General features: G+C 36.3%; 1 protein-coding gene across 1 annotated transcript; it reads left to right on the top strand.

Annotated features, from left to right (window-relative positions):
• Nucleotides 1–1,154: 1,154 nt before the first annotated feature.
• On the top strand, nt 1,155–9,725 carry spaca6 (sperm acrosome associated 6). Its single transcript, XM_058417172.1, has 9 exons — nt 1,155–3,484; nt 4,448–4,534; nt 4,774–4,845; nt 5,126–5,149; nt 5,263–5,340; nt 6,248–6,348; nt 6,532–6,688; nt 7,412–7,595; nt 9,478–9,725. The coding sequence occupies exons 1-9, from the start codon at nt 3,271–3,273 to the stop codon at nt 9,569–9,571; spliced, it is 1,011 nt and encodes a 336-aa protein (XP_058273155.1). The 5' UTR covers nt 1,155–3,270; the 3' UTR covers nt 9,572–9,725.
• Nucleotides 9,726–15,732: the final 6,007 nt, after the last annotated feature.

Here is a 15,732-nt window from a genome sequence, read left to right as displayed (position 1 = left end):
AATGTATTTGTTGTCACAGCTAATAATAACTGCTGAGTAATATGTAATTCAGCATTTTATGATGTTTCTGCATCGTTTTACCATATAAGGTGCCGTGACTATTCTGTATTATTGTATTACCATCTCCAGAAAACTGTGACTTCATGTCTGTTCACAATGTCGTTTGTCATTTGTCGACAGTTGCAGTCACTGGGATGCTGTTTTAAAATGGTTTCCAGTGAAAATATTTTGAGAAGACAAAGATAGAGATTTCCCTTTTAACTCAGTCCCGTGTCAGTGAGAGCTGTCTACCCACAGGGGGTGCCATACTCATTTTCTTTCTGCGTATAAAGTCTATTTAATGTAACATTTGTGCAAAGATTTCTGTGTCAGTTAAACATTGTGGAATTTTTTTTAACATTTTATTTGTTAACTGCAAATGACGGAGGGTTTTGCATGTGGACTACGCCTAAAAAGTATGTTGCAGGTGCTGTATTTTTGACATGTACTTTATCTGATGGTGCACCATTCCTGTTCCTTTGCTTTGTTGCTTTTATATAATTTTATTTATTTTAATTTTCTTTTATTTTCTAAGTTGTTTAAACTAAATTCAACATATCACTCATATTATGTATTAACATCTGTCAGACTGTCTGTATGTCTATGTCTGTCTGTCTGTCTGTCTGTCTGTCTTTCTGTCTCTGTCTGTCTAACTGTCTAGCAAGCATGTTTAATATGGGATGTTGCTAAATATTTAGGGAAATGCACAACCATTTTGTCTCAGTCAGCAAATGTAGATGAGCTGATACAGCTTAGAAAGATTCAGGTTTAAATCCTCTGTGACGACACAACCTCACTGCAGCAAAAATATCCACTGGCATCCCACGGTTTTATTATAACTGACACTAAAATATTTGGTGCAAACATAATCCAAAGCCACATTTCCCTATTGTGTGTGGTGTTATGGATTAGCAGCAGCTTGAATATAAATTCTCAGGGAAAATCTTGCAGTATGTATAGAATAATTGCGAAGTATACCTCACGGACATTGCCTTTAAAAAAAAAAAAAGAAGCAACAGTGATTTCTCAGCATGTATCTCCATCCCTGAGACCCTTAACCTGTGATGTAAATGCAGGTCACAGGTGAGGTGGTCAGGAACGGGGCAGCATGCAAAGTCATCAATTATATAAAACCAAGAGCCATTCATGAACTCCTGTTTATTCATATTTGACTTTATATCAAATGTATGAAACCTATGCTTTTGTTTACATTGTATTCAATCTTATAGCCAATAATTCACTTGTCAAAGTGTCAAATGTCTGCAAAGATTAATTATAGGTACTTGAAAAGATAGCAGCTGGCTGAGCATATTGGATCCAACTGCCATGGTGGCCCAAGGGGGCACACTCTGTAGGCTGGCTTTGTGTAATGACCTATAAAACGGTCCAGTCAGAAGAGAGCTAAGGGTTGTGACCCCGAGATATGTCTTCATGTTCAAGAGCAATTAGTTATTAATTACTAATGTAATTAAAATGTTAAAACTGAATGCTGAACTATTCCTGTGTCTACAGGGTGTCCAAAAACCTAGGAATCAATGGGAGTTAAACTACATACATATATGTATATTGTGTCTCTTTACTGACGCTTATTTTCATATTTAATTTTCTATACAAGTGAAAAATGGCATTAATGTTAGATGAAAGGGTAGATATAGTACTTCTTGCTTTGTCTTGGTACTCTTATTGGTTCCTAAATTTTTGGGCACTGTGTAGAAAAGAGATCAGATTATGTTATGCAAAGACTGCTTAGTTCATACATACACATCTACCAGTGTTCTCTGTCTCTGTCTCTTCATTCAGTCTAGCATTAGATGTTTTACATTGGTTTTTGCATCCTACCAGGTATTTTTCCCCCTGATGCTATAATATTTAAACCCAAATTATGATAATATAAGAAATATATATGCAATATATGCAATTGTTTCAAATAAGCCAAATATCATCCATAATAAATATTGAGTGTGTGTAATTGTTGTAGAATGTCAAATTGCAAATAACAAAATGAGCAAAAATGACATTTTTTAAAAAAAAACATTTTTTTTCTGAATGAGCAGTTGCAGCCAGAATGGCCCCAACTGACTTACAGACAGAGAGATGATGACTGATGAACCACTTGTCATCCACCATGGGCACCTGCACACTATCGATTGTCTTGTCTCTGAGGAGACAGATAAATGCATTAGCACCAAAGTTGTTCACTGCCACTGGAAACATATTAACTTCGTATATATTCGGCATCCTGTCTGGTTTCTATGGCGAGTGATAAAGGATGGAAGAAGTAGAGATTGAAGAATGGGTGTGTGTGTCGGGGAGCGGGGGGTATGGGAGGAAAAGCGAGATTGTGGGTTATGAGATGAGGTGGAAATGCTATGAGTCAGTAGTTTTTCTTAATTACCATCTATCTTACACACACACACACACACACATTCACAATGCTTCTAATCAATACATTATGCCTTTTTCATCATGGTAAAACTTGTGATTTAACCTTTTATGTGCAGTCATGTAATTTGCAATGGTCATAGTCTTGAGATCCCTCGCATGTTGTGTCATTTGATTATCTGCAAAATTATAGACTTCTTTATACTGTTTGGCCAATCCATTGTTATCAATTTCTAGCCTCAAACAGAAATACATGCACGACAGTCACCACAAGCATAAAGGCTGCCTCACTAGTTCTCCCTCTTTCTTCTCTCCCCATCTAGGTTTGCAGAAAAAAGGTAAAAAATGGTATATTTGGGGGAAGGTTCTGACACAGTGGATTAAAGACATGCCTAGAAGAGAAAAGTAAATCAGTGGATGTGTTCACATTTCCTCTTCTAGCTGATATGTGTTAGACTGTGTATAATTTACACATCGATAGCACTAAACAAATGTAATATTATTTTTCTCTTGATCATTATTCACTTTTGAATGATGTCCTTTTTAAGTTTAGTTAAAGCATGAATTAAATACTGAATATAACATTTACAAATTTCAGTTAAACTTCTTATATAAGTATAAGAAGAATAAGACTGTAAGTCTGTATAAGACGTAAACATTATAGAAACTTTTATGAAAAGTTGCCTTAATCCTTTAGCATAGCATCATTATTCTAATGAACTCTCATCTGAACTCTCATCTGAACTCTCATCTGAACTCTCATCTGAACTCTCATCTAAACTCTCATCTGTAGGTTGTTTTGAATTAAGATTCTAAGGATTTTAAATCTAAACACTACAAAGGAGCAAAATGTTTGGATTTGTAGTCAGGTTACTAATTTTAATGTCATTTATTTGTGCAGGATTAAGTTGTTACAAGTGCTTTATAGATCCAGATGACAGTGTCCGTCTGTGCTGGGGTCACATTCTCAGTGAATATAACATTCGTAATATAGATGCCTGTTTCAAAACCCTAGACAGAATATTCAACAACAATCCAAATGTAACCAAGGCAGCTAAAGTAGGTAAGCCATTCAAAATACCTAAGAAGAATATTGATGAATTCATGCCAAAACTGCATAAATCTGTGTTCAGATGTGAGACATAACAATGGACTTGACTTGGATAAGAATTTGCCAAATTAGAGGTGTGTCTGAGTTATACACCAATTCTGAACTCACACGTTGTCTCAAGCAAGCAGCAGTATCAAGTCCAGTGCTACTCTTGGACAGTTTGCTGAAATTCATGTTTTGTGCTTGGAAATATATTAAAATACATTTAAGGCAAATATATCAGTACAGGACTAGAAATTAAAAACGAAATGTAGCATTCCAGATTTTTGTTTGTTTGTCCAGTTTTATTTCCAAAGGGGATCAGACACCATTTAAATCATAAATAAGTCATACCTTTCAGTTTACGCCTTTTTGCCTCTAAACTTCCTCATTGTGCTAAAAATAGATGTTGATGAATCATTTCATTTTAATTTTTATATTTTTAATCTTATTTTTAAGCTATCACGTGGATGGAAGCCATATTTCTTTTAAATAAAAACAAATGTGCATCAATTAATAATATAACTACTGTGAGTAAATATACATTCATATTCTGCCAATATACTAGAGTAATAACTATTAATCTACTAGATGAAGTGTTTGTGTTTTAATGTGGCCATCTACACAACAGATAAAGTCACCTCAGCATTCCCAGACACCTCTACTCAATGTCTATCCACAGGGGGCGCCATACTCTTATTTTTCCTTGATATAAAGTGGAGTTAATGTAACATCAAATCTGGCAGCCCCACAGCAATGAACAATACACATTTGATTTTCATTCATTTAAAAGAAATCTTTGTATGTAACCCATCTCTAAATATAGACAACTAAGGACTTTTCAATCTTTTGAATTCTAATCACCAACTCTGAGGATGACCCTTGGTGTTTACTTGCTTCACTGTTTCTTTGTGTGTTGATTTGTTCTTTTCTCAGGTAGAGGCTATGACACAGCACTAAAGGAGATTATGAGGGCTGAAATCATGCCTATTGTGGAAGAATTTCACCAGAATATGAATAATGGTATCAGCTGTTACCAACTATTTAAAACCTTTGTACACACTGCTTGTGATCTGATTTGAGCCAGACTTACTGATGAAGTTCCACCCTCATCATTCAGTTCCATGTCCTCCATCAAAACAAGCAAACAAATAAATCAATAAATAAAAGTTCAGGCCCCACACACATACAAATACATTCTGTCTCTTGCTGTAAAAAAAAAGTTACATAGCTCTATTTTTCTGTTTCCTATTATCTCTCAGACACAGTGTATGAAGTTAGGTTACAAGCTGCTGCAGAAACATTCATCATAATGGCCTCTGGTCTGCCTAGAGGTGAGATGGATTCCCTTTTCTGATTTGTCTACAAAACAATATAGGTCTGAATTGGTGATATTTTTCAGAACTGTTTCTTTTTATTATCGTCTATGGGCAATATAATACCATAAATATAATATACCATGAATAGCCTAATTGAACTCAGCTTAATATTTCAGACTCTTATGTCTAAACATCTGCTGGTCATTTTCCTTTTTCATACTTTAAGCCTTTTTCAAATGAATGGGATCCTTTTTAGACTTAAAGGTGTTGTTTGTTTCTCTTTACCTTAAAACAGCTTCTGGATGCTTCCCTCCTTGTGGTACGTGACTGTTCATCCAAATTCTCATCCTTCTCATCTATTATGACATTAACATTATGATATTATATTATGATATTAACACTTGTTTTAATGTTCATGTTCAATTTTGTCAGGTTTTCAGGCTCATGGCACCGTTTATAACTGCATGACTTGTCAGTATGACTCCTGTGAATTCCCCCTGGACTGCCCATGTGAGTCTATTTTGACAGAGGATATATGCAACATATCTATAATATATATTTATTATATATAAACAATGGATAGAAAGAGTCTACTGCCTCATGTTTTTGTGATGTAAAAAAAATTTTATTTAAAAAGTTCTGTGATCATTCATTTTGGTTTATTTTCCCAACATTTTTAACGGTGTGTAGATGTTTATTTGATAATTTATAAAGTAGCACATACTGGGCAAATACCATGGCATTTACCCTTATAACAGAACATGAATGGATTTCTCTGATCATTCTTTATGGATTAAACATTATCTCTGTATAGACACCAATCAGGCATAACATTATGAGCACATTCTGACAGGGTCATGGGTGTCCAAGGCTCAGTGATACACGTGGGGAGTGAAGGCTGTGAAGGAAGTTAATGCTGATTCTGATAAAAAGGTGTCAGAATACACAGTGCATAATGGGTCAGGGCCAAAAAGGGGGACAATATTAGGCAGGTGGTCATAATGTTATGTCTGTATACATTTTCCTTCATGTTTTGTGCATATACCGTGGTGCGGACACCACAATTATATAACCATGCAATCATCCATTTGTATCTCTTTAAATTCCTGTAATATTCTTAAGAATTATCCCTTTGCTTAAGTACATTTTCAAAGGTAAATTGGCATGTAGCCTTTAAGCCCTCGGCTCCTTGTGAGATGACAGGCCTTCTCTCTTGCACTGTGGTGTTCATTTCCAGCCAGCAGTGTTACAATTACTGTGATGAGAATCATTTTCTTCACCTAGAGGCTCTGCTTAAATGGTATAATTATAGGAATGGTATGCGAGTTTGCCCATTAATTCTTTTGAGGGAAGACTTGTTGCTAAGCCCTGCCTAGAATGTGTACTATATGTGCAATGTTTATATGTGTTTTGATAGTGCAGGAAATCACTGTGGGGGAAAACAACAGAACACAGATGTGGTGCCATGTGCCATTTGTTTTGCCAAGTGACATACAGATGGTTTGGAGGTATGCAGAGGTAAGGGAAGTTATATACTCATAAAATATACATTTCACATTTTCACATATTCAACTGTCAGTCCTTAATGCCCATCAGTTCATGTGTCAGAAATTCAATACTAAATAAGTCAAATAGGTGGGTACAAATTTCTAATATGTCTGTATAAAAATTTCTCATTTGACTACCAACTTGTTCTTTTAGATCAAGACAATGTTGATGGATCGGTTTGCAGAGGTGACAGCTGGCACGGATAAGCTCTTCTCCATACCGTCGGCCCGTCTGGAGCACTCGGGCACATATCAGTGCGAAATCTTTTCTCAGGAACGTTCACTGGTCCGCATCTATTATCATCTTACAGGTCTGAACATTTAAACATTCCATACATAAACATTAAATATTTAAACTGTGTTGGCTTCACTTGCTTCCGTTGTGGGTAGAAGCACAGTCAATCTGATCTTGATGTGCAATTTGTGAATGATTCATTAACTGTGAATCAAGAACACATAAATAAATCATTTCTAAAATATTTTTCATCATCACTAAAACAAAGGGTTTAGGGTATCTAACTGCAGTTTTGAGAGTGAGTTTGGGTAGTGTGCTTACAACTCATAATCCTTAACACTAGTTTGTATTAGTAAACTATGGACACATAAGTATCAGTTCGCAAACTAAGGACCAAATGCCATAGTTTGTTCTATTGCTAGCAGGTGATTTGTAAACCGAAAATTAAATATTTAATTTGTAGGACATTGCACAATATAAAGTAGTATATATTATTATATATAGTAGTATAATTGCAGTGAGTTTTTGTGTATTACTTCTAGAGTAAGGACGGTGTGTTTTACAGGCATATCAGTGATGTGTACTGCAGAATATTTCACAAAAATGTATTTATTATGTCAAAAATACTTCAATCCTTGTTTACTATGAGTTTTGTATTAACTTTGTTACTAGTAAATGTAATCTAATAAATGAATGTATTGCTATGGTATGTGAATGAACAACCACCTAACTTCTCAATAAATGAAGAACATTTACTCCAGCTCATATATATAAGTCTTGTCTTTTATTTCTTTTGCAGTTGTTCCTAATGAGGTAGTTGGCCATACAGAACTGCAGGACGTGTTTGATAAAGCTCTCCTACCTGCTGGACAGTTTCTACTTTTGCCCTCTATACCTCCATTTTCACTGCTGAGGCTACCCAGTCCAGAGCTCCTCACCGTCTGTCTGGCATCAGTGCTATTGCTGCTCTTCCTCACTCTAGGGTAATGCTAATTCCAGATTTGTTAGTGTGTTTGCCAAATTGTGTGTGTCCTAGAAGTAAATATTAAATAGACAAAGACAAGCATCACGTTTCTTTTCAACTTGCTATGTTTTGATTTCTAGTTAGCTACATATTAGCTTAGCTGCCAATTCCTTTTCTGGATCATTCATTTTGCATACCTTTTTTGGCATTTTTTTTTTTAAATCCTTGTTAATATTATATACAATTTTCTCACAGACATCCTATAACAGCTCATGTCATATCTCAACCAGAGGACACTTGATTCCCCTATTTGAGTCTTGGTTTTACTCGAGATTTCTTTATACTATTTTTTCATAATTATTTATTTTGCCAACATTGACCTAGCTTGCTGATTAGGTTTTAGCTCTTTTTGTTGTTGTTGTTGTTGTTGTTGTTGTGTTTTTAATAGCTGGTGGTGCGATAGAAAATCGAGTTTAAATCCATTGATACCACAGACATCTTTGGGTGATGGTCTAAAATATTACAATAACACTAGTCAGTTGTTGGTGTCTGTGAGTTCATGTATGCGGAACAAGGTTAAAAATGAACTTGACATTTTGAATAGGACTGTCTTCATTTTAAGGAACAAACTTTCCATTTGAAATCCTTCTTTAATATCATCCTCTGTTGGTTGTGTTGCAAGCAAGCATACATAGTATAATTAGCACAAATAATGCTAAGATAATTCGAACATGGAATTCTGTAAATGCATACACATGTTGGGGTGAAGAGGCTTTAAAATATACTAATATTATTTTAAACTGCTTGTATGGTTTATAAGTCAGCTGCATAACATTTGAAGACCTCATTTGTCTCATCATTTTCTCTTATATAGAGAATATATATATATATGTCAGTGCTCCAAGCATACGCCACACACTGAATCAAATTGGTCTGCATGGCTGTCGTCCCAGAAGGCAGCCTCTACTAAAGGTGATGCACAAGAAAGCCTGCATACAGTTTGCTGAAGACAAGCAGACTAAGGACATGGCCAGAACCATGTCCTGTGGTCTGATAAGACCAAGATACACTTATTTGGTTCAGATGGTGTCAAGCGTGTGTGGCAGCAACCAGGTGAGGAGTACAAAGACAAGTGTGTCTTGCCTACAGTCAAGCATGGTGGTGGGAGTGTCATGGTCTGGGCCTGCATGAGTGCTGCTGGCACTGGGGAGCTACAGCTCATTGAGGGAACCATGAATGCCAACATGTACTGTGACATACTGAAGCAGAGCACGATCCCCTCCCTTCGGAGACTGGGCCGCAGGGTAGTATTCCAATATGATAATGACCCCAAACACACCTCCAAGATGACCACTGCCTTGCTAAAGAAGCTGAGGGTAAAGGTGATGAACTGGCCAAGCATGTCTCCAGACCTAAACCCTAAGGTGGGGGAGCTCAAGGTCTCTAACATCCACCCACTCTGTGATGTCATCATGGAGGAGTGGAAGAGGACTCCAGTGGCAACCTGTGAAGCTCTGGTGAACTCCATGCCCAAGAAGGTTAAGGCAGTGCTGGAAAACAATGGTGGCCACACAAAATATTGACACTTTGGGCCCAATTTGGACATTTCCACTTAGGGGTGTACTCACTTTTGTTGCTAACAGTTTAATGGCTGTGTGTTGAGTTATTTTGAGGGGACAGCAAATTTACACTGCTATACAGGCTGTACACTCACTACTTTATATTGTAGCAGAGTGTCATTTCTTCAGTGTTTTCACATGAAAAATGAGGGGTGTACTCACTTTTGTGAGATACTATATATATATATATGTATAACTAATGTATATTTAGTTCATGAGTGAAAACTTGCCAACAGTCAGTAAACTGCTATGACACAAAAATGTTTCTCTGCTTCTCCTAAGGGTGGTGTACTGGTGGCCATCTAAGAAAATGGACTGTGAACCAGAGCAAGGACGTGAACCACATCGGAATACGTATACAGTGCAAATGTTGTGAACAGGACCCAAAAATTGCAGCAAAATACTACTGGATTTGCCTGTAATTGTTTTAGTTCACCACAAGAGAACGCAAAATTAACAAATCTGACGTATCTGATAAACTCAACTAAACTTTGTGAAAATGATTGTTTAATGTGATATCTTATTCTTTTGTACATGTTTATTTATATATATATATATATATATATATATATATATATATATATATATATATATATATATTTATATATATATATAAAGAACTCTTAATAACTGTTTACTACTCTAAACTACTTTTTTTTTATTTAAGTCTTTCTTGTTTTATCTGTGAACTGTATAAGGATGTGAATTAGATTTGACAGTGATAACCAGTTTGGTCAGTTTTACAGAACTTCTAATGACGGTAATCTTACTTTTAATATTAATTCTAATGACGCTAGTATTACTTAACACATAGGTGTGCCCCTTTAGAGTGGCACATTATTGCCATTGCTTATGGTTCACTGCAGTTGTATGGTTGCCCACTGAAACATGACAGAGCTGTACCTGTTATGCCAGCTAGGCAGCAGATACAATCAGACAAGTGTAAGAAATAAGCAAGAGACTGAACACTGAGATCTTATGCCTTAGGCACAATACCATACATCATTCTCTTTGGTGTTGCATTTTTAGAGGCTTGTATCACTGCAAACGTAGAAGAACAGGCTTCAGAGGTATCATGCTTCTGAAGCTCTGAAATTGACTGAGCTATTTTTATGGCAGTAAATGTTAAATGACATGAAATTTGTATTCATCAACTTGGTATTAGAGATTAGTCAACTATGCTTCATCTATAGTTGTCATTAGGCTTGTACTATATTACATATTTGGATAAGACGCTTAACCATGAGAACTTAAAATCCACAAAAAAACCCTGACATTTTATTAGAAGGTTGTCCTTAACAAAGGTGGCAAGCAAGCAACTACAAACAGATCAGCATTGTGGTTACATTTACTGATAATTCATAGCCAAGCAGTGAATTATTCCTCTTCCATTGAAAATAATTGAAAGGCAAGGATAATTCTTTTGTTTTTTCTATATACTGAAGATATTTATGTAACATACAAAAAAATACATAAACATAAAGCAAATTAAATGCATGGTTTCACAAAGGACAAGGGCAGAGACCGGCTATATACACGCAGTCAGACTACTAATAGGCAGGGTAACTAAAGCGTTATAGGCGACAGGGTAGAGCTATGACCAAACCAGGAAGTGACTAAAATCTGATGACCAAATATAGGTGGAGTGTTTAAAAAAACAGGAAGTGACAATAACAAAGTTAAGGAAACCATGACAATGGTACAAACACAGAAGTAAAGGAGGGTACATGTAAAATGAGAGAAAGCAGGATAAAGTGGTCCTGTCTACAATATTTCCATGTCCATTGTATCTATGCCTAAAAGTATTTTTTTCTTAAGGTATCATGTGTGCCACAGTGAAGGTAATGCAACAGCCATAAATCATCATGGCTTTAGGTGAGAATTTTGTATATAATCACAGTTAACATTAAAGTAAGCTTTGGAATATCTGTCCATTCTGTAGGCATTTCTTTGGCTAAACCTAATGCTTTCTTTGCCTATGGGTATACAAATGGTAAATCTATGTCTTCTTGGCCACATCTTCATTGCGGTTTCACCCTTACATCTGACTAAACTTACATCTGACGTCATCCTGGAGGTAGATGCAAGTCATGATGGCCTGGGTGCTTCCCTTTCTATGGAACAAGGTGGTAATGTGGGGCTTATCACCTTCGCAAGTAGAGGCCTACTAAGCACCTTAGACCAAGTGTTCACAAGTGGTGATTAAGTGGGGCATGACTGAAAAGTGCCTCAACTACATAGACAACAGCCCCCTAACAGGGAGTTATGAAGCAGTAGTCAGCTGCTCAGCTGGCTGATTGTGACTTTGATTTCCAGTACGAAACAGGAACATCCAACCAAAATGCGGATGCCCTTCCCTAGCTAATGTGAGGAGAACAAAGAGGTGCCTGGTTTGCCATTTCCACTGACCACTTTCCCTCAACTGTATATATGCTCAAATTGAAAGATGATGTCATCTGTTGACTGGCAATCACTGACTGCTCTTATAAGTCACAAGGCTAATGTACATACATTAATTTACAACAGTACTCCCATTTCCCATCCATCATTTTTCCCTTTTGTCCACTATAGCTAGTGGTGATGTACCAGGAAAGTTCACTCCTTTGTACTCTCTATTTTTCCTCAGTGCCTTATATATATGACGCATTTGTGGGTCCATTTCTATTGAGTCATGTTCCAGAAGCATTTTTCAATGTTCTCAATAGCTTCAAAGATGGTGGTTTTGGAACTCCTTGTTAATTCTGTAAGGTGGTCCAGTGTGTATCACATTACACACATTGCTGATGGTTCGCCAGTAGTAGTGTTATGCCTGTACCACAACTGACGATGATGGCTTGGAGTTCCTTTCCACATTCACCATGTATTCAAATGGGTCAGAAAGATGAGGTACAAAATAAAATTTGCAAAAAATAAAAACAAAAAACCCAGAATATTTAATATTCATGTGCCTATGCATATATCTGTTAAAATGTGAGAGAAAATTAAGCTAGTCCATATAGCACATCCTTAAACTAAAACTCTGTTGAAGCATCTTTCCATTCTTTTACTCCATTGAGTCTGGAAAAAAAAAACAACAACAACAAAAAAAAAATACTGTGGAAGGCAATTTGTGTTCCAGTTCATCTCGAGAGTCTTCAGTGGGCTTTAGGTCAGGGCGCTGTACATGCCACTTGAGTTCTAACACCAATCTTAGCAAATGATATCTTTAAGGATGTTGCTTTGTACACACAGGCATTGTAAGGCTGGAACAGGTTTTGGCCCTTTAGTTCTAGTGAAGCAAAATTGCAGTACAACAGCATACATAGACACCTTATACTATTATGTGCTTCAGGCTATGTTTCAACAGTTTAGGGAATGCACACATAATGTATGTGTTTGAAGAGCAGGTGTCCACATACTTTTGGCCATATAGTGTATATGAGGCATCCAGTGGTGACACAACAAAACATATTCCCTCCACTGCCTTGGCAAGGTAAACATCTAGTCTAATGTAGATGAGGTAAATAGTCCCCCTGGCAAATAAGACCCCCTGTCACAATTACTGCATCATTGCAGAAATTTCTATTTTCCATAACAATGCATAACATTTGTAATGCATAGTAGACCATGGCATGTGATTTCTCCCTAACCCATCTCACAGCCTGAAATTAAGAGGTATAGACTAGCTTGCTTGCTAGAGTGAGGGTAAATATGAAACAAGTATACAGGTGAAATGTGAAAGTATACAGGTACACTAAATGCTGCAACATTTTTCAGGCTTCACATTTTTATTTCCTTAGCTTTAGACAATACACAAAGTACCATTAAAGTAGAAATATACATGTAAATATATAACCCACACAATTAACTATCCAGTGAAGTATAACATCAATCATTTTAAATAAGGAGATCCTATATCCACACATCAATCACAGCCTGCTCATTTCTGAATCGCGTCTCTGTCCTCATTCTGCAATTTAAATGGACATAATTGGGATAATATATTATACCACAGTTAAATTCTTGAATCTGGATGATCCTAAGGTGTTTTATATATATCTGCATGGCTCAGGCAGTAGTTCTGGCTGTAAGCCCTTTTATTAACATTCCCCACTCGTCAGAATAATTATCCATATTATCTAGGTACTATGTTTTCAAGTATGGTGATGCAAATGGTCAATTAATCAATTGCAATTAAAGATTTGCAGCTCAAACTCAATGGAAAAACAACATGACCTTCTGACGTAAGCAACAAGAATGAGACAGGATGGGTGGGATGCAGAAAATAACATTTCTCAGAGGATTAAAATACTCCATTTGTCAAAATCCACCCACAAAGAATGGACAGATGTTTTCTTTTTGACCAATTCTATCCTTATTACAGTTGCTTAAACTGTAATAAGGTGGTCTGTAAGTGAAAAAACACATTAATAAACAAACAAACAAAAAAACCAACAACAACTGGAAATTCATAAATCCAACAGTAAGTAAAACAAAAAATTTAAGAGCAAAACCAAAACCACATCAGCGAATTCAGAAACCTAACAGCAAAACCAAAAACCCAACAGCAAATTCAGAACCTCAAGACCAAATGTGAAAGCACAGCAGGGAAATCATTATTGTATTTGCTCTCAATTGTTTCAGCATACTTGAACTTGCACCATTTTCCTACAAACTACAACATCGAAAAGCAAACATTAAACGCAAAATCATTCATTTTTACATTTAAACTAAAAAAAAATCACTCAAATAGTTAGCACACACACACACACATACAATATCAATTCAGATCACAAGTACCTGTAACTACACTGAATGACTTACTACTGAGGGTAAATATGGAACTTTGCAACATAAAACTACAACCCTCAAATACAATGTGGAAGTACAGTGCGCACTAAATGCTATAAGACCAGGTTTCATGTTTTTATTTCCTGATAAGGAAAATACAGTGTCAAAAAAAAAAAAAAAAACTATTCAGACACCACACATCAGTCTCATCCTGATATTTAGCTGAATCACGTCTCTGGCCTCGAGGTCATATGAACTCATTCACCTTATCATCAGGTATTTAGAAGCCAGGCAGGTATTGTACAGTGACTTGTATAGGACACACCCTTTTCACATTTTACAGTATTACACCCTGTTACATAATTGGTATTATACAGTACAGTGCCAAAGTATAGGCCACTTTGGGTCTCTTTATTAAGATACAAACAGAAAATACAGGACATATGAATACAAAAAAACAACAAAAAAAACAGAATTACTTCTTCAGGTATTTAGTGTGGAATCCATTGGGACTAAGCACATTTTGAACTCTTTTGTGGAGATTGTCCTGAGGTTTTCTGAAATAATCTTAATCAGAATCAGCTTTATTCACCAGGTGTGCGCAGACATATCTGGCATGAGAACAGAAAACATTTAAATAGTAAGACCTAACAATAAATAATAATAATAATAATAATAATAATAATAATAATAATAATAATAATGTGTATGAATCAGGAACAGAGGATTTATGTGCAGATTAGTGCATAATTTACTCTATATACAGCTGTATAAATAAAGAGATATGCATATGTATTTACATAGTACTTGAGAAAGAGGCAGTAATTAGAGATGGAGATTGAAGTACATGGCATGGGGGAAAAATGTTTTTGTTCCTAGATGTTCTAGTGCACAGAGATCTGTAGCATCTTCCTGAAGGGAAAAGTGCAGACTGGTTGTGGCCGGGGAGAGAGGGGTCTGTGATGATGTTACCTGCCTCTTTTTTCACTCTAGAGTTGTACAAGTCCTGTAGTTTGGGCAGGTGCACACTAATGATCCTTTCTGCTATCCTAACAGTCTGTTGCAGTCTTGTTATATCTGATTTGCTGGCTGACCCAAACCAGACAGTTATAGAAGAGCACAGAACTGACTAAATAACAGCTGAGGAAAACTGTGTCATCTGCGCCTGTGGCAGGTTGAACTTTTTCAGTTGATGAAGGAAGTACAAGCTCTGCTGGGCCTTTTTCCACAATGGAGTCAATTTGAATATTAAGCTTCTTTCAGCACTTCCCAATGTTCTTTGATTTTATGCTCTCTTATTTTATCCTGGCTATCCCATACTGCATCTTCAGGTCTGGACTCTGTGGAGGCCAGTCCATCACTGTCACTGTTTAATCAGCGTCTTTTTTCTGCAAATATAATTTCACGGCATTGTATTCAAATGAGTCAGAAAGATGAGGTAAAAAATACATTTGCAACAAAACAAACAAAAAAAAACAAAAACAAAAAAACCCTGAATATTTAAGATTCATGTGCCCATGTGTATATCTGTTAAAATCTGAGAGAAAGTTAGTTCATCTACCACTCAACTTTGTTGTGTATATCATGTCAGAACGTTTTCCACCCTGAGCACATCCCTAAACTAAAACATTAAATACATTAAAGCACCTTTTCATTCTTTTACTCCACTGAGTCTGGAAAAAAAGCAAAAAAACGGAATTTGTGCTCCAGTTTTTCTCAAGTGTGTTCAGTGGGCTTTAGGTCAGGGCACTGTGCAGGCCGCTTGAG

This window comes from Hemibagrus wyckioides, linkage group LG01, assembly GCF_019097595.1.
Source record: "Hemibagrus wyckioides isolate EC202008001 linkage group LG01, SWU_Hwy_1.0, whole genome shotgun sequence".
In the NCBI taxonomy this organism is placed as follows: domain Eukaryota; kingdom Metazoa; phylum Chordata; class Actinopteri; order Siluriformes; family Bagridae; genus Hemibagrus; species Hemibagrus wyckioides.
The sequence above is the reverse complement of the archived record's forward strand: the minus strand, read 5'-3'. Positions and strand labels throughout refer to the sequence as shown.

Coding starts and splice junctions, on each gene's coding strand:
- spaca6 (XM_058417172.1), top strand. CDS start 3,271: ATGTTTGGATTTGTAGTCAGGTTACTAATTTTAATGTCATTTATTTGT. Junction 5,150..5,262: donor TGGATGCTTCCCTCCTTGTG/GTACGTGACTGT, acceptor CAATTTTGTCAG/GTTTTCAGGCTCATGGCACC. Junction 6,689..7,411: donor CATCTATTATCATCTTACAG/GTCTGAACATTT, acceptor TTTCTTTTGCAG/TTGTTCCTAATGAGGTAGTT.